We start from the raw sequence: 19,959 nt of genomic DNA, 5'->3' as shown, positions 1-19,959 counted from the left end.
TAATCCTTGTTCTTTGCACTTCAAGAGAGAAAAGGTTAAATTCAAACCTTCTAATCATACCAAGGCAATTCCACAAGCAGGACAACAGAATTATTTGGGCATGTAACTCCCAATTTATTACTTTAAGACTTTGTGAAAACTGTCTTTGATAGTTAATATCCTAACTTCTTCAACTACTGATAGAAAAGCAAGTCTATTACTATTACCCAATGATGCTTTCCCAGCTCACAGGACTTCTTTCTAGGTTCATCAGGCCAGTTTAAACAAGTTTATAATAATGCTCTTTACCTGCAACTGACCTTCTCCTTGTGCAACTTTTTTGGCTGGATCTGTGATTCAGCCTGTAGACACCATAGCCTAATGTTATTAAATGCTGGAGGGATCAACACTTACACCTCAGCCACTACATAACAAACCAGAGAAAGTTGGCTGTCAGACAAAATTGTTCCAGCCAAGAAACTGTAGTGCTTGTCTCTTCATGTACCAAGTATCACACAAGACAGGAAGACAGAGGAGCCATTGAAGCAAAATATTAGCCCAATTCTAGACTGGCAAGAGAGCTTGAACACAGAAAGTCTCCCCTTGCTCCCTCCCACCCCAAGGTTCCCACAGCTGTTCAGCATTTTCATGTGGTGCTCCTGCCAAGCAGGTGTCTCTGCTTCCCCGAAGGGCTGGTGACAAATGACTATTCAATTTCTGCAATGGAAACTGTTTCCATTACAAGCATATATCCAAGCAACTGATTCTGGGATTCCAAAGCCCACATGTTTTTATAACCTATACCAACATAGCCTTATCCTTTCCACAGCAATGATTTCTTTGTTCCTCAGCTCATGAAACACGAGTTGGCAAACAACACCTCCACTACAGCAGGTACTCCTCTAAAACCCCTGGTTTAGAGGCTCAAACCCGGTCTGCTCAGAACTTCATGTTCAAGAGATTATTAATACAAGACAACCACTGCAAAAAGCTTACACACACATTCCTTCCTTATGCATAACATAAATACTGTCAACACTTCTTTCTTTGTAGTCTAGTTATTCCTACATTAATAATTCTGCAGTTTAGTACTGAACAGAAGAATTGCATCATATTGCAACAACTTGACCAATCCTAAACTGAGGCTGCCAGAAGTTGATTAATAAACTGCAAACTGTGACAGATTTTTAAATTACCCGGTGTTTTTAGTGATCATGTATGATCAGAGCATTTCCAGCTTTCCAATGCATTCCTCACATACAGGGAAGACAGCTTGAGCTATATTTCAGAATAAGGCTCATGTCAAGTGTTCCTTTAATACATGTTTATAGGAACCAAGCTTGTATATTAAGATTAATCCACATTTTACTACATGGTATTTTTGATATTTTCAACGTTTTCCAGAAACACTGGAATATCTCTTAATCACAAGGTACATGACTTGGCTCTGTTGTTGAGAGAAGGCTCACAGAAGTCCTTCGGGGTACCTGACAAGCAGGTGCCTGTAGGGGATGGATGTGACAGTATCTAGAGTAACCATGCTAGCAAAATTTAGCAGCAAGAAAAAAACTCTTGAAACTTGATTACCCTTCAAGTCCTGCTATCTGCATTTCAGTTATGCTGACTAAATAAGCAATTAGGTTGCTTATTTAAACAAATAGTTATCTATACCACAGACAGTGTTTTCTGGAACAGCTGAGTTTATTCAGGTGTTAAACTTAACACTGCTCTGGCACTCCTATTTAATCTCACAGCCCAGATATCTACCTTATTAAAACTTTCATAGCTATGCTTTTGCTCATGGGTGACACAACTTAAACTTTGATATTTCATTCAAAAATTCAGAGTATCTGTGCAAGCAGTGTTTCATTTAAAAGACATTGAGCTCCAATTCCCAGATTTATGATAGGATCTTCTCCAAGACAAATTTTTACAATCTTTCCCCAGATTAAAAGTAACATTCAACTCAATACTTAAAAGGTTCTTTATTTTTCTCTTAGACTTAGGCTTTCAGGAAACCTTAAAAATCAGTTTCACAACAAAGACTGATATTGCAAAGCAGTAGAGGTGCAGTTCAAAGGACAAAAACCCTAACCCATAGTGTCTTCAAATATAAAAAAATATATCCAAATTATTACCTAGGGAAAGTGTACTACCATTTCTGTCTTAAGCTGGTCCTGCCAGCTTTTGGGTCATAACTCCCACTACAGAGCTCAAGAGCTCAAACTGGAAGGAGCATCTCCGATGTTCATGTCACAGGCATGATTCAGAGTAAATTGCTTTGCTGCAGCATATGAACCCAATCTTAGATTTTCTGAAAGCATTCCATAGTTTTCCCTTGGGCAATGGGTAATAAGCATCCAAACATCTCCTGGGAAGCATAGGTCATATACACAAAGCCATCTTCATCTTTGTAGTCCCTGTACACTTCTGCCATTGTCAAGGACATACTGGCTAGGCTTTTGTTGTTCACCAAGAGGTAGAAAGCTTGTGTAGCTGTCAGAGCCATCCTGCTTCTAATTGAAAAAGAGAGGAGAAAAAGAGGATTAAACATTAGCAAGTTGAATATGGTTTCAGCTTCAGTCTATGACATACATTAAGCAGAGCAGTTGCATGAAGTAGCTACAAGAAATGCTGTGTGAAGTTATTATGTGGTTTAATGTCTCCATCAGCAGGAAGTTAAATGGAAGCTCAAAGGCCTGTGCTCTGACAAAAAGCTTACACGGTTACACCAAAGGTGCTACTGAGCATGGGCCTGGAGTTCCCAGTTACCAGGGAAAAGTGTGAATAAAAACAAAAAGCGTCCGTAGTGCAGATTTTGTAAAGGATTCCAGCTCCAGTCTGTTACACTTACTATAAAGCAAGTGTAGCTTCAAAAAACCTACCTTCAAAAACCTTCAAAAAACAAGTCCTTTTCAGAGACATTACATGCAATGATTACAATCTAAGTTGTCCAAGAGCCAAAAGCATCTTTTACAGAAGTTACAATCTAGAAAGATCTTTTTTTATACTTTAAAAAGTGTGCTCAAAAACATAGCTTTCACATTTTGTCAGAAAATATTTTGGGTGACTGCTGTAATGTTTCATAAAGAACAATTTAGCAACACATTTCATTTCACTCTCATTTAAGAGCTGCTTTGAACTTGAGCAAATTCAGCTAGGTGCAGTAAGAAAGCAAGGCAGTGACAGTCATAAGCAGAACGAGATCACAGAGCCCCAATACCCATTCCATAGGGCAGGAAGAGAGCAGAACAAGAGTCTTATACAGTCATTTTTCACTACAGTTAGGAAGAAGGGAGAGGACTATGAACGCAAAAAAGACCACATTTTTCCCACAAGTGCACCTGTGAAAACATCTATTGACTGTCTTCGAACACTCGCAAGAGAGGGAGTCCATTACATTACTAACACCTTTATCCTCCTACCTACCAAAGGAAGCAAGATGTCCCCAGCAGCACACTAGGAAATACCTTCTTGGGGAACAGCAGCCAAGCCCAGGTGCAGCTCCAACCCACGAGTATCCACTACCCACCTGATGATGGTTATGAACTGTGCCATGGTCAGCTCCTCGGGAACCAGAAACTTGGTTTTGTCCAAGAGAGGAAGGTACTTCTCTTTATGGTATCTCTCAACAATTACCTGTTTTAATTAGAGTCACACTTAGCGATACCTAAAATATCCAGGTCCCCTTCCCTCCCCTCGTAGGCTTCTCTCCTTAAACAGCAGCAACCTCCGGCAACAAACCAGAGATTTACCGGGATTTTTGTCGGGAACTTGGCTCGGATCCCTGCTACTTCTTCCCGCCGGGTGGCTGCGGGGCAGAGGAGAGAAGAGAAGCGTTACGGGTGCGCGCAGCCCCTCGGACCCGCGCAGCCCTCCGCGCCCCGGCACCCCTACCGAGACTGTTCCTGAGCTTGAAGGGCCGGTCCGGCTGCGCCCCGGGCGCCGCCCGCATCCTCCCGCCTCGGGGCCGCCGCTGCGCCCGCCGCGCCGCGCCTCGCACGGAGTGGGGCTGCCCGCCCGGCCGGGGCCGCAGCCAACGGGAGACGCGCCGCTGCGGAGCCCGCCCCTGCCGGCTGTCCCACCGCTCCCTGCTGAGCCCGCCTCTCCCGGCTGTCCCACCGCTCCCTGCTGAGCCCGCCCCTGCCGGCTGTCCCACCGCTCCCTGCTGAGCCCGCCCCTCCCCGCTGTCCCACCGCTCCCTGCTGATCTCCCCTCTCCCGGCTGTCCCACCGCTCACTGCTGATCTCCCCTCTCCCGGCTGTCCCACCGCTCACTGCTGATCTCCCTTCTCCCGGCTGTCCCACCGCTCCTTGCTGCGCGCTGCCGCCCTGTGGGTTACGGCGCTGCGAGGTGTTCCTCCTGCCGGACAGTGCCATGCTTCCTGAGAAGTCTTTGACTACCCCGCCCGGTGGTTCAGGGGCGCTGCTCAAGGCTGGACTGCCCCCAGCTGTCTTCCCTTTGCACAAGTCCAGCCTTGTTCATAGCGACAAACCACTTTCGAACGATTGCTTTGGTTTTAAAAGAGAGGAGGACAACCTACCCCACGTACACAAAGAACTCCAAAACCCAAACCAAAAAACACCCCCACTCAAAAAACCAACCACCCACCCCTGTCATTTTTCATCTCCTCAGAATGACTTGAGAGCTGAGTTTTAGCTCTGGTTTTGTCTCTGAGGCACAGTTGTGATTTTTAAGGGGTTTCAAGCAGACTTCAAGTCCATCTATTTGGTAAATATGATTGGACAGGTTCCTTGCCTTTTGGATTGCTGGTTCAGCAAGGGGTAAAATTGACTCCAGTCTGGTGGTTGTGTTTATAAATCATCTCAGTGGGGGTCTGGAACTGATACTCATTACTTGTTTGCTTTACTTATCTCTTTAAAATATATAAATTTTTATTTTACTTGATCTGTCATTCTGATCATGATCTAGTTGATGTGGCACTTAGGGACATGGTTAGGGGTGGATTTGACAGTGCTAGTTAATGGATGGACTCGAGGATCTTACAGGTCTTTTCCAATTTATATTCTATTATTTTACCAGGCTAAGCGCAACTGGAATTTGCAAATTTTTGTGAGTTACAGTTTATAAGCTATGGCAGAGTCAATGGCTGTCACCCAAGATCATTTTGAAAAGGAACATCTTTATTAAAGTGTGTGTGCACTATTTATGCATGTGTCAGGTTTTTCAACCAGCCTCTCCAGAACACAATTTCCAGTGGCTGCAGTCCTTAATGCTGCTGAGCTGTCCCTTTCTTGATCTGGAAGCGATGAGCATTAGCCACAGCACAAGCTCCCCCACGTGGCAGCACAAATTTTATTTTGCAGAGTAGACACTTGGGTTTGAGAGACTCATAAGCAAGAGCTCTGAACTTTGAGAAGGGCCTTGAGCCTATGCTGGAATGGTTTGGGTACAGCTCATCCCTATGATTTGATCTTTGCATGAGGGCAGGTAAGCCCAGGGCTTGGCTTGAGTAGCTGGGTCTAGCTTAAAGTCTTTTGAGTAGAGGAGAGGTGAGTCTGAGGAAGCCTGAGTGAAGGAGGACATGTGCCACAGAATTGACATAGTGCCATAACTCAGTATGGTGAGTTGTATTTAAGAAAATGAAGGAAAAGAGGAATAATTTGAAGGGTAAAGAAACAGCATGGACAGTGCAGGAGCAAAGCCTGTAGGAGGCAGGAGGATGTGTGGAGACCACAGAGTGTTTCTTTGGAACTGTGGTCAAGCATGGGGCTTTCCAAAGCTGTTCAGGAGTGTGTCAGTTCTTCCACACCCTTCCAAACCCTGGTTTCTTCCCAGTAGATTCAGTAGAAAGATCTGTGATCCAGTTTGTGTAGAGAAGAGGGAACCTGCTACACCAGTGCTCTGCTTCCTGTGTCACCTCTCGCTGCAGATGAAGTACAAAAGTGTGGCTCCACCCAGGTATCAGCAGCTGTGCTCGCAGGGAGAGGAGGTTTCTTTTCATGTTCATAAACTCCTATGGCAGCATCTGGAGAGGAAAGTGAATACCTGATAAGAAGGTGAGCCAAAGAAGATGAATTCCCAGCAAGCCTGGTGATCAGTTAAGACTGTAATGTCTGTGAGAGTTAGAAGTGAGCAAAAACCCAGGCTTTAGTTAGCATGTGCTAACTAATAATGTAAATGTGTCACATTTACTGGAGGTAGAGAGAATGGGATGTCTAATGTGTCTGCATAGCACCTACACTTGCTTCTGCAGTGAAATACCCAGTTTCAAACCTAAATCTGGAATCTATTCCTTCTTACAACCTTTCCCTTGGAAGTTCTTCTTGCATGCACGTAATTAATGAACTGATAGAGCAATTTTGTGTAGGGAATGGAATACTCCAAGGATCCTATTGATACAGAAATGGAAGGACAAAAGGGAATTATTATTCTATTTCTACCTGCTTGAATGTGAAAAGCCAACACGTACAGGCATCGTCAGTCCTCAAATATTAAAGCACAAACTCAGAGTTCCATATCTTATCTAGTCCTGTTTCATTGCCACATTCACAGCCTCTTCCAGGACCCAAGGTCTACAGCTGTGTAGCTGAATTCTCATGTATCCACTGTCTCCATATTGAAGTGATCTGCTCTGCAAGTGCTCTCAAACACTCCAGTGTGTCCCAGGGACTCAACAGCCTAGCCAAAAGCAGGCATCTACTTTTTGCAAGTGCTGTGAGACTTGCACTGCTTTCAGCTGGATCTGTGAGCTACTGTGGAGGCAAGGGTCAACTTGTCTGTAGACTAACAATTTAAATGAGGATGAGACAGTGCTAGAGGGACTGAGATTTATTTATTTAAGCAACCTAACTGAATGGGAAGAGAAACTGCAGCATGATGTTCTTAGGGGAAAAATGTGACCTGGCAAAATGAGGGCTTATTTGTCGCACTGCGAAAGCCTGTGGAGTTCTACAGTATTACGCATACTTATCTTAAATACATGTTTCTGTGAGGGCTGTAAGTGAACCATGAGCCTGTAAGTGAAAATAGTCAAGAGGTTTTGAAGAGCCCTCAAGCAGTCAGGCTCAGCCAACCAATTTAATGGGATTTAAAAGAGCTGTCCTAAATATTTGCACACTTCCTGAGCACAGGTAGTTACAGATGGGGAATCCTTTGCTTCCTTCTTCTCTTCTGCAACTCTGAATCTGTCTATATCTCCTCCTGTGACACAGAAGCAAGCCCCCTTTTGTGCATAAGCCTGAAGTAATTGTGTGCCAGTAACTAAATTTCTGAATTCCTAAGTCTTTATACCAAAAAAGCTAGCTGGAGTATTATTATGTTTAAGAGGATGCTTAGTACTGTATCTCTGATTTTGGTCCAAACTCACCCACTAATAAGACTCAGATTATAAACTTGTCTCAAAATGCTGAGATAAGTTCAGAGGTCAGCAGTGGTATTTCTCAGTTGATTGGCTAGGGTTTATAAGTACTTTTGGCTTTTTTTCTTTCTCTCTTGATTTTTTAACCCTTATATTGAACCTAGATCATAACTGATGATTTTTTTGGTGTAGCCACAAGGATTAGAAATTATTTAAGTTACTTTTAAACCAGAGATTACATGACTGTTTTGTACCAGAGCTTGAGATTTTTGATCTTAAAATGTCTCTTTTGCAAAAGAAACTTCAGTTAGACTCAATAATTCTCTCTTGTCTTTACCTGTATGCCTGGTATTCACCTCATTGTGATGGAATAGTTTCTTTAAGCTAGTATTTGAATTCAAGTGCACCAGTTGTACTTTTCTTGAGTGCTCTATATCTATCATTTCAAGATTTTTTAAATCGCTCTCAATATTAATTAGTTAAATTTTCAACCATATTGAAAGAGCTGAGCTCTAGTGGTGTATCCTCAATAGTGTTTAAGTTCTTTCACATGTAAGTGCTCCTGGTTTAGCATTTTAAATTTTGCAAGAATTTGAGACCTAGTCTCAGTATTTTTCAGCAAGGGTTGCTCATATTGGTGATTCTGACTAGACATAAAGCCAAAAATAAATCAGTGACTGTTTCTGAGAAAAGCTGCTGTGAGGTGGCAACCTGTTGGTCAAGGTCCCTGCAAGTACATCTTTGACTTTCTGTTTCCTGCTGTACCAGTGGTTCACTGGCTTTTTGCCCTACAGGGGCTGAACTCAAGGTCTAGGCAAATGTTAAAAAGGGAAACATTATTGGATCTTCCTTTCCTATCATCTGCTGTCTTGTTATCATTTATAAGATGCAATGTATTATGTTTTCTGTCTACAGTAAAAAACAGATTTAATGTTGTTACTAGGCAATTTCCTTGATCATCTCCTTGAGAAACTACAGCAGTGTTCTTGTGGAGTGGAATTATGGGACACAATTTCTTTCTTATCTTGTTGTGTCTGCTGTTTGACTTGGTAGAACAATTGCACTCTGGTTTGCTGGTTTAGTCATGCTCCTACTATGAGTACAGATCATGGTGCTGGTGCCTTGGTGAGAAGTAACAGCATCACTCGCTCTGCAAATATGAATAAAACTTAGTCTTTGTCCAAATATGATCTTAATATTTTTGAAGTGGTTTTTCTTCCACGTAGGGCTTTAAAGTATTTTGTCCAGTGTAGTTCAGTTCTTTTCAGATAGGATGTTTTTGGCTTTATGTCCAGACTTTTCCTGGCCTCCCTGCTGAGGCTCACAAGAATGTGTCAGACAATGCCAAAAGTATACGTTGGGTTTTGGTTTGTACATACTGGAAACTGGTTTCTATTTTTAGCCTCCAAAAAGGTTGTTATAATTGACAGACAGTAGAGGGTTTTAAAAATAGCTTCAACATGTCACTGTGAAGCTGGCAGCTTTGTTGTTTGATCCTTCTGACAGAAGGGTCAGGAGAGTCAAGCTCTCTGTCAGGGTTGAAGCCTCATCAGGAGAGCAGTGCCAGAGTTTCCAGGAGTGACTGGGACTCCTTGGATACCTCTTTTCTCAGGTGGATGTGTAAGAGGCCTGATCCCTACTGGGAAATTGTTCTGTCCTTAATGAAAAGCTGGATTCTTATGGTACCCCCATTTAGGTACTCAGAAACTGTGGCTCTCAGGACTTGAAGTCCCTTTTAAATTATTTCAGCAGGAATGTCTAAGGCTTAGACAGGTCCAAACCCAAACACTATAGAAAAAAAAATCTAAGTATAAAGCAAAGATTAGATTCCTTCTCTACAGTGTCACGACTGTTACTTTGTTTCAGAAATCTGTTTTTAGGGAATTTTTTAATTTATTAGGAAAAATGCCAAGATTCACGTATGCAAAAGAGAGGGATGTTGCTCAGCTATTTTCAAAGAGGGGCGCCCAGATAATTATTCTTGGTGGCTCTATTGAGCCACCTACTCTACTTCTGTGATCTTAAACAAGTCCTGGGAGGCTGGCCAAGTCCCTGAGCCATATCACATACTTGGCTGCATAACAAATGCATTGCAGAGCTCAGCTCATACTCATGTGCTATGAACGAGGCTCTGGAGAAATGCGAGCAATTTATTGGATATAAAAATGCTGACAGGTGCTATGGACTGATGTGGGATTACTGCAAATCGCAGCCCAAGCGTGTACATTAGCAGATCCTCAAAATTGTCTGCTTCAGGAGTGTAACTGGGGATGATGAGGTCCAGAGCCCTGTTTTCTTAGGTGCTGTGTATGGAGAGAAGGAGAGAGAAGCTCTTGTGTTTGGAAAGCAGGTAACTTTCACTTACCTGTATGCTTTCAGGTTCCCTATCCTCTTTTGCACAGTATCTTGAGAAGCAATGCAATGCCAGTTTCACAGGGCAGCCGACAAGAGTCGAGGTCAGGAGTAGATCTGCATTGTTACTGTTGGTGACTCTGGCCATACAGTGGCTGTCAGCACCAGAGAATGGCCTTTGCCCTGACACCTCAATGTTTGTAAGGGAGACTCTCAGAATAATAAGAATCCTGCATGGGAAATACTGCTGAAGATGATTTTTTTTTTCATGTTTTAAATTAAAGATTAGGTAAAGCAGATCTGAGATCGGATGAAAGTCTCATCCTATAAAAAGACATCAATAAACAGGGTAGATGTGGTAGCTGGCAATTGTGGAATATTGAATGGCTTCTGTTGGTAACCTCAGGGAGGCCATACAGAAGGATCAAATGACTCAGAGTATTGGTGTCTGGGTCACTCAATGATAGGTTTCTGATATGGATCCTTCATTTTGTCAAACATATCAGTTTGTCTGTGATGAAGACCTATGGAGCAAATGCATGGGATAGTGTCACTTTAGTTTCTACAGTGCCCAAGTAGCATCCTTTTTAATAGAGGACAAGCACCAAGTGTAAATTTTCCTCTAGTTGTAAAGAGGGCCTCTCAAACACAAGGCTGAATCACACTTAGAAAATAATGGTCCAGAGGGAGCCACTGGAGTTGCCCACAAGTTGTTGTCGACAAGTTTTAGGTCCATGGACCCTCCTGACAAATGGAAATCCTCTCCCCTCACATGCACACTTGGCTGTTTGCACCAGCATGATGGATGTTTAATGCTGCTACCTAAGTCTCTTGGGCTCAGCAGCATAAGATATGTTCCTGTCTGAAACTGTCTCTGCTTGCAGGCTGGGGGTTTTCATTCAAACCAAACAACTCCAAGAAGGCTGTAATCAGACTGCAGAAGGACACATTAAGCTTTTAGACAGCAAATCAAGAGTTGCCCCCGTTATTCTGTTTCAATAAATCCTTAAATATTTAATCAGGTTCTTTTCTGAATTTATAGTATTCTCTCCTTCAAACAGCTTTTCCTTTTTCCATTAGGTTTTCATATACTGGCTTTCTTACATCTATCTGTGAGAACAGTGTCTTGCTACACTGAATTATGTTGAATATTATCCTGAAATATAAATACTGAAGTGTATTTCCATGTATCACTAAGAGCTTATTGGGAAACCAAGTTAGCTTCACAGCAGCTGAGGCATTCATTTCCATCACTTTTTACTGTGGAAAATCAAACCAAATTACTCAGACTGACTCTTGTCCCCATCCCTGGTGTAGCATTGACTCCATGAAAATGCTAAGTGCAAAATCTGAAAATAAATGTTTTATTAACATAAGAACTCTTCTTGCCCTTTAAATTTCAGTATCCCCTGTGACCTGTGAGTTAATTCTGTTCTTGTATTTTCTTTATTGTAAGATGAGAAGCTCTAATCACATTAGACATTGCAGATTTTTTGTGTGCATACTTGTATATATAAATATGTATTATTATACATAATTCTAAGAACATACTTATACACACAGGTGTATATATAGACAGATAGATAGGTATATCTGTCTCTATATATATATATGTGTATGTTATTACTTCTTTTCCACTGATGATATGAAGTCAGATACACACAGTGGATTAAATAAGTTGCTATGGAAGAGAATGATACTAAATGATTTAACAGCCCAGCTGTCTGTGGTCAAAGGCAGCATCTCGCCAAACACTTCTCCAAAATAAAAATTCTTCCAAGGCATGAGTTAGAATTTATATCACAAATCCCGGCTAGATGGTGACAGACAGATGGTGCAACAGCCCCCTTCCGAGCCCGCAAAATCTCAGCTACCAGTGGAAGTTTGGCATGGAAACAAAAGAGCAGCACCACGGGTCCTGGGGCGGAACTGGGTACCTTTATTTGATGGCAAAACTTCCCCTTCTCAGCGTCCCAGGATGGTTGAACTGAGGGCAAACAACAGCTTATATATGGGAGGCTCAAGGGAGGACACAATCGTTAACTAATCAGGAGAAATGGGAGCGAAAAACAAGGCGGGGAATACAATGTATAAACCAATAAAGAATTTCAAGGCAGGAGAACAGCTTCAGTGAACTAATAGAGTTTGGAGAAATACAAAATTGGCAGGGAAGTTTCTCGAGGGAAGGCAGGTTCGGGGAAAGATTGACATTTAATGAAAGGAGGAGTGAGGAAGGTTCTGGGGAAAGGGCAGGGACAAAAAGGACAACATAAGGAAATTATGAAATTACAAATCAAACAGTAAGCATACTAATAAACCTCTACAAATTTAGACCTGTAAAAAGGTTTCCTGGATAGCATTTTTTCCCATGTGTATTGTGGTTTTAAATCTACTTTCTGATCCAACTTTCTGCAGTTGTCTCAGAAATGGGCTTGATGACAGATGGTGACAAACTGCCTAAAGATGAGTAGACATTTTGACTCTCTAGCATACATCTCCAGAGTAGTGAGTTAGTGTGTAGCCTGGTAATGTCACAAAGAGGAAGTGGGGTGAGAGAATTGCTAATCAAGAATTACTTGCACTGGACTCACAGAAAAAAAAGCTAGTCAGCCAACTGCCCAGACTGATTCCTCTCATTCCATTAATACTTAAATCTCTTTTTAGGAGAGATTTTGTTCAAGCAGAACATCTTTTGAAGTTTGTTTTTACCCGAACAGGAGCAGGATCCATGTCCTATGCACATTAAGTCCCACTGGTGAGGATACCGATACATGAAACTGCCTTCCCTCTCTTGGGCCAACACAACCTCCAACACAGTGCACTTTGGTAACTGGTGAAGATATTCTTACCACTAAACTCCATTGACCTGCCCATCTTGACACTTTTGTATGGCTCTTTTTTTTTTTTTTTTTCAGTTTCCCATAACTGCAAGTACAGGAAACTAGCCTGGGCCAGTTCCAGCCCACTGGATGGAATGCTGGCTACAGCATTCTGGCACCAGGCAGCAATCCTTAGAAAATTAGACTTTTGTCTAACAGTGAAGAACTACTGCAAGAAGGGTTTGCCTTATGCGAAAACTGAACTCTGAGACTCTGGATTAACTTCCTAGCTGTGTCACTGTCAGCCTGGGTGCCTTTGTAGCTTCTTTCACTTCTGGTGGGATTTTCAACAAGATCTACAAAAAAGAGGTGCCAAATTTCTCATTTGCACTTAGTGCAGTGATTAGCACAGTACCACTTTGTCCTCATTTGGAATATGCTTAATGTCTTGAAATCCAAAGAGAAAGAAGTGAATATTACTATTTACTATGCTTAGAATTCATATCCTATGAATATTCTCTCTAGAAGAATGACCTTGAGAAGTTAATTTCTCCATTAAAAGCTACAGTTTCATGTTATGACTTGTGCATGTACTTTTACATTATGGACTAGGTGATTTTTGTCTGACTGCTTTAAATAATGAATAAATTCAAGGAGACTGAAATCTATTCAGACACCTAGTAATGATGCAAGAGCAAAATTCATCAAGGTAAAGGTTGACCATCTGTTATTTTTTGTGCTTCTGAGAACTGTGTAAATTGCACATACCAGTGTGTCTCCTGGTGACCTACAGTCCCCTCAGTGCAGATGCCATGTTGGTGTCTCTCTCCCTCCTCTGCCTCAGGTCTCTTGCTGGTGGCAGCAGAGATCTTCATGCATCATCACCGACATCTCAGTCCAGTCGCCTTCCAGTTTGTGGCTGTGGCCAGTATCAGTGGCCACGTGCAGCCAGCACTGCCTTTGTACCTTCACTACCTCCAAAAGTGGTGCCTTCACTACCAACCAAAGCTGAGAGCACATTATAGGGCTAAATGGACCTTGGGTCTGACCCTAACATTTTTGTCCTAACATTACTAAAATGTCTAAGGGAGCATAAGAGAACATGAAATTACACCTCTGCCATTTGAAATGCAATAATTTCCCGAGCCAGGGACAGCAGTTAATACCCTCAGACATCTTTCAATGGCTCTGTCCAATAGCATTTTTAATTATGCTGGTATAAACTTAAGTATTTACAAAAGCCTGCTAGCATTGATTCCTACAACTTAGCTACACATGGCATGAGGAACGACATCCACTTGTTTATTCTGAACCTTCTGGTTGGTAGTAGTTTAATCCAGTGATCATTCATTCTGGTACTTAAGGAAAGGACAATCAGCCTTTGTTCACCCAGTCTGACATACTACTCATCTTTGTAAATGTTCCTGATTTTATTCTCAGAAATAACAGTTGAAACCAAATATTTTTTACCCTGGATGATCAAATTAAGCAACAAGAAGTGACCTGCCTTTATGAAGCTTGCCCTGCTCTTTAGCTTCCAGATAAGACTGTTGATTTAGGTGCAAGTTGTTGTTCCTGTTTTTTTAAATTTGAGTGTCCAAGTTACAAGAGTTTTGCATACTGTTTGATTGGCCCTTCAGGGTTATTAAAAAAAAAAAAAAAAGAATATGGGAGGCTGTGGTTTCCACAATCAGCACTGAGTCAGGCACATGAGAGCAAGTCTGCAGAGGGAGAAGGTGCAATTTTTCATATAAGATGTTTTCTCACTTTAATCACACTGCAACAGACTGTAATGAAAACTCAAAAAACTTCCATCAGCCTCTGGCTCTGTGCAAACCTACAGGGGAAATTTGTGTTTGCCTGATAGGCAGAAAATCATTTAGAGGCTGGGAGTTTATTCCCTGGGGTCATTGAACTTCCAGAAAGATATGAACAAAATGTGAGTGTGTTCCAGAATGATTTGGGCTTCAAGCATGCAGTGAGTAATATTTTTTTTCTACCAGAAAAGTAGGGCTGTAAGAGGTCTTCCTACATGAAGGTCTTTAAGATACACAGAACATTTTTTGCACAATATAGAATATCAGATGGAAGTTCAAACAATCCTGGATGTATGTGCTGCAGCCCAAGGTTCAGGTATGGTTTATTTAGGATAATTGCCCAGTAGGGTGGCTGTCCCTTTCTGGAGTGCACTGGGAAATCTACAAGTACTAAAGTATCATCTTGTAAGATTTCTGAGTACCTCTGTCAAGATTACAAATACCTTAAATATTCCCTGTCTTCATAGTCAACAATCTGCTAGACCTCAATCTCATGCCTATGAATAATACTCTTACCTCAGAGCTGGACTGCTAATTAAACAAAAAAATCCCTTATATCTCCAAAATAATTCAGCTGAATAACCACCTGTTACAGAATTATATATGTTGATAATGGTTTTAATTCGTGGGGGGAAGTATTACTTGTATTTTCTTCTTGTTAGTGTCAGCTGAGTGCTAAAGACCCTTTTGTGCTGGGTGCAAAACATACCCTGTACAAAAGGAACATCTTACCATGGTTTTCACCCTGAGCAGTGGAGAAGTTTGTTCTGTTTGTAAGGGGCAAAAGATGTCTTGGGGCACTGTCTCATATGGGACAGTGGTTTTGGAGTACAGCCAGCTGAATCTCAGCCATTCTCAAAACATCCCACTTGGAAGAGAGACCAGAAAAAGATTCCTGACACTCAAGTATGTTGTGGGAGTTCCTGTAAATTGAAACTTCAGTTCCCATTACTCTTAGTGCTATCACAACTGCACAAATGGTTCTGTACCCACTGCCTTTCTCCTTTGTGTTGTGAAAATCAGTGCCTTACACAGAGCTTCCAGATGAAAAGATTAGGTTTAAAGTTTCCTCATGGAAAAAATTTTATTTGATAGAGTCCATGTTTTAGAGTCTAAAATTTCTTGCACTTGGTGAACTTTTGCTGAATGTCCGGAACCCTGAAGTAACCCCACAGCCATCCCCTGGCAGACAGGCCAAGGAGTCAGGGAGTCTGGGAAGCCGCAGCCTTCAGTCTTGCTGATACCTGGCTTGGCTGTTGGCAATAGAGGAAGCTTAGCTGAGCCGTTCCAGTGTCTGAGCAGCTTCCTGGAAAACTGGGAAGAATAAAAAGATTTCATCTAATTCAGACTGAAACTAAATTCTGAAAAAAATGAAGTTTCCAGTTAGCAGGAAACCCCCTTTCCTGGCTGTCCTCTGTTCTAATGTGAATTACTTCATCCTCTTATCTAAACTCGGGACACTTGTGCTTCTTGACTTTGGAGTTTCTGCACACAAAGGAAATATATAAAGCTAGTAGATTATAATGATTGATTTAATGAGAAGCACAGAAGGGAATTACCTACATTTAAGGTCCTAGTGTGTTTCCTGACGCGGTTTCTCTCTAAATAACTGGGTAAATCAGACTAGATTTTAACAGATGGTGTTACATATAGTTCCAGAAACAAATAATCTGAGTACTGTAGTTGGAAGGGAATTTAGTCTGTCAAAATCTAGATAGGTTTTTAAATCACATTTATAGTTACAAATCTATAAAATATGTAGGCCAGAAGCAAAGGTTAAATGTTCTTCTCACATGACATGTAGCACAGGCAATAGATTTTTACCTGTTTTTCCCACATTTATAGCAGCCATTCTTAGAGCAGGAGGACGCTCCTGCAAAGTGGTGAGGCTGGCTCTTATGGGAGAGGACAGAGGCCTTCCACACAGCAGGGGAGGGGGAACTGTAGAAGGTGGAAGCAGCTTGGCCCTTGGCCAAAAGGGGGAACTCAGAAGCTGGAATGATTGGTAAGTTCAGCAACTTTATCATCATGTGATTGAAAGTGAGGGACTCTTCCCTCAGGATGCTTATTAGAGCTCCCACCAAAGGTACACGCTCCTGTGTGTTTTGGTAACGGGACTGAGCTGAAGGATTTTGATGAAGCACACTACCATCCACTAGAATTAATAATCATATGGAATACCAAAATCAGGTAAATAATTTAGGCATTGGTTCTGTGTTACATTGTCATTTCTGAATTGTCATTCGTATGTGCTGTTCACAATACCTTGTAATTCTTAATTCCCTATCTCCACGTTCCACAACCTTTGGGATCTGTCATTCTTTTGCCCTCTGGAAGTAACATACTTACACTCTTCTCTTGCTCCATCAACCTCTTCACTCTTTGAATACTAAATATTGTTTATGTATTGAATAGTAGATGTGTTATATATTCAATTATATCCTTACCAATTATTCTTCCATTTCTTTCCATGTTGGAATATGATGCTTTTTTTCCTGGATATTCCAGTTTCTTTGATAATAGCTATTATTATTCTTGTAAATAATGTCTTGCATATAAAACAAAACATTTTGTACAGGCCCCCCCTTTAGCCAGAGGGACTTGGATTTGAAAGGTCCTCCATCAAGACTCAACAAATGTAGGTTAATTCCACTGTCACAACCTCTACATTAGTTCAATTTTCATTAAAGAAACCAGAGGAAGACAGAAATGAGGAGCAACAACTTAAAGAAGATGTAGCATCTTTTTATTACTTGATTGACTCTAAGTGCAAAGAACACAGTCTGTGTTCTGTGAAATAACAGAATGTAATAAAATGAATGTAATCTGCAAAGGAAAAGATATGGCAGCAAAATATTGAAAATATTGAAAAGCAGTCACAATAACAGTTCAGGTTAATGAGAACTATTAATAACACTGGTGTAACTGAAACTTCTCAATAGCAGTCCAGCAAGTGGAAGCATTTGTATAAAACAGCCAAAAATGAAATATTTTGCAAGATATTTGATCTTATTTGATTTCTGGAACACATGCTGAGAAATTATAACATGTATAAATGGAGAAACACCATAAAAATCTGATTATCCTAAGGGTCTGCCTTGGCATATTTACTGGAAAGGAAATTTTAGGAGAAATGGCAGCCAATACTAATTTTATTCCTTTCATTTACGTACTGGTACAAAGGAGAAAAAAAAAAAAAAAAACCACAAAAAACCCCCAAAAAAACAAAAACAAAAAAAAACAAAAAAAAAAAACCAAAAAAAAAAAAAGAAAAAACAAACCAAACAAAAAAAAACCAAACCAAAAAAAAAAAAAAAAAACAAAAAAAAACAAAAAAAAAAAAAACCAAAAAAACCCCCCAAAAAAAAAAAAAAAAAAAAACACCTTAATCCTGGAGTTGTACCTGTGTTTTTTTAATATATTCTTTTGAGAGTTTTGCTCTACCTGACCTCGAAATATTTCACAAGAAGACATAGTATATTGTCATGAATGCTGAGAGTACACCAATGATGCTTCCATTCAGAGACAATAAAAACAGACCACTCTCAAAGATCTTGGAAACACTGGGTGATGATGGCTTAAAATCCATTTGACAGAAATGGAAGGTTAGTGCTGGATATGAGATAATAAGCAGATTGAGGAGAAATGCTGATTTATTTTTGATCATCAATTTATCAGTAACAACTTGAAAAAAGGTATACTGAAAAGAGACAGGATTCTGGAAATATATGCCCAGTCTACCTGCTCAAAAAATCTTAAGAGCTTTGTTGTACAAAAATACAAAATGGACACAAGAGGTGAATCTGAACTGAGAGTTTGAAAATGGCAGGGATTACAGAAAGCAAACACCTATTCCCACAGGCTCTGCCAAATAATACTTCTAAGCAAAGCCATAGGGCAAGACTTTCTCAAAAGCAGGTCAATGACTATGAACATGTGGCTTGTGCTTCTGGCACCTTCACTTGAAATGAAGAGCAATGCTCAAACCAGAAAGAGCCCAGCACAGGTAGGAAGAGCTTCCTGTTTCTGCCTACAAGACACACGCTGGCACAGACAGCCTGCAGATCACTGCTATCAGTAAGAGGTCAGCAGGCACTTTTTCTACTTTCCATTGCAGCTGTATGAGTGCCAAAGAGAAGGCAGAGTCAGAAAATACTTCAGCAGTAGCTGGCATTTTGTCTGCAGTTTTTGGAGAAAGTACTCAGGGGAGGGGGGAAGCACTAGATCCTGACATTTTAGAAGTAGCTGTAGGGAGGTTCTCTAACAGAAAATGTTTTATGTTATGGGGTTAAATGCTCAAAGATTTGGAATTTATACTAATGCTATGTAATAACTACTTCAAAGTGAAGTATACTCCATATTTATGTACAGAGAGGTATGTATGTATGGCACTTCCCACAGTTATCTGTCATAATGGTTACTTTTCTTTCTAAGTGCAGAAGGTTTGGCAGTCAACTTCCTAAGCTCAGAGGCACTTAGCCTGATGAGAACAACTCTTACACCTTTAACAAGACCAAATTTCTTTCTTATTTCCTTGTCTTTATCTCGATGTACTTTTTCATAATTTCTTTTTTGAAAGTCTTCTTTGGATGGGAATGCAGTCTTGCTGAGGAACTAAAATGGGAAAGAGTAGAACGTGACTGTCAGGAAGTGAGTGCTGAGTAGTCACTTTCTTCCCACCCCAGTTTATTTTCACAGCTTTTTTTCTACAGTGTCGCATACCTTGGGCATGTGGCTTTGCAAGAATTTAATTCAGGAGGGATCTTGCATGCCAGCCCTTTTCTATTCTTCTATTGTTACCTTAAAGAATTATCAGGATGGCACTCATCACCTGTTTTCAAAAACCCAACCATCTCCCTTGGGAAATATCTTGCTATTATATTAAATTTTGCCCTACTCTTCTCTAAATAGCAATGGATCATAATGCTTTTGTTCTGTTCAAATACTAGAAAAATCTTGGTATAACTCAAGATGTATTTTTTTCTCAGTATTATGTAATTGTAATTTTTAAAACAGTGAAGTGAATGTTTTTTTTAAAACATTAAGGCCTGCAAGCTTTAATTTGATTTCCTCTACAGTGATCGTATCTGCTCGACTCCTGTTTAACTTCCCCAGAAAAACTGAAAAAAAACCAGGTCACTCATCTTGCACAGCCTGTTACCAATATTCTGAATACTGCACTTTGCATTCAGCTATATCTAGCAGGAGAGCAATTTACTGTTCTTACACAGATGCTCACCTGATCATTGTGGGTTACCACCTGCTGCCTTTTCCCAGCAAGATGGGAGCAGTTCTCAGGATGAGAGATTGTAGCCCTCTTGCGTGAAGAGAAATGTATTTCATTTGATGTTTTCTTTTGAGCTGTGGGGGTAGCACAGGCTGTAAGACATTTGATGTTCTGTTTCACAGCATCCTCTCTCAACAGCAGTGGATGTGAATCTTGGAATGTTAGTTTATGGACAGAATGACATATGAGGCAAATGAGAGTCTTCATAAACAACATATGGTGGCCAGATATTTTCATTTCTGCTACCAGGTCTTCATGCCTCATTACATGTAGAATGTAGACTTGATCATTATAGATCATTAGAGCATTTCCCTTAAAGAGAGGAATTTCTGGTTGTTCTCCAATAGGACTAACAGATGAAAGTGTTAACATACAATCCTTATT

The 19,959-nt window shown here is 40.8% G+C and overlaps 1 protein-coding gene across 1 annotated transcript; it reads right to left on the bottom strand.

Moving 5' to 3' along the window:
• Positions 1 to 2,067: 2,067 nt before the first annotated feature.
• On the bottom strand, positions 2,068 to 4,001 carry MAP1LC3C (microtubule associated protein 1 light chain 3 gamma). Its single transcript, XM_041423506.1, has 4 exons — positions 3,877 to 4,001; positions 3,735 to 3,790; positions 3,512 to 3,618; positions 2,068 to 2,495 (listed from the first exon to the last, which is right to left on the bottom strand). The coding sequence occupies exons 1-4, from the start codon at positions 3,932 to 3,934 to the stop codon at positions 2,285 to 2,287; spliced, it is 432 nt and encodes a 143-aa protein (XP_041279440.1). The 5' UTR covers positions 3,935 to 4,001; the 3' UTR covers positions 2,068 to 2,284.
• Between the last annotated feature and the right edge of the window lie 15,958 nt (positions 4,002 to 19,959).

This window comes from Onychostruthus taczanowskii, unplaced genomic scaffold (genome assembly GCF_017590055.1).
Source record: "Onychostruthus taczanowskii isolate IOZ18803 unplaced genomic scaffold, ASM1759005v1 scaffold78, whole genome shotgun sequence".
Lineage (NCBI taxonomy): Eukaryota > Metazoa > Chordata > Aves > Passeriformes > Passeridae > Onychostruthus > Onychostruthus taczanowskii.
The sequence above is the reverse complement of the archived record's forward strand: the minus strand, read 5'-3'. Positions and strand labels throughout refer to the sequence as shown.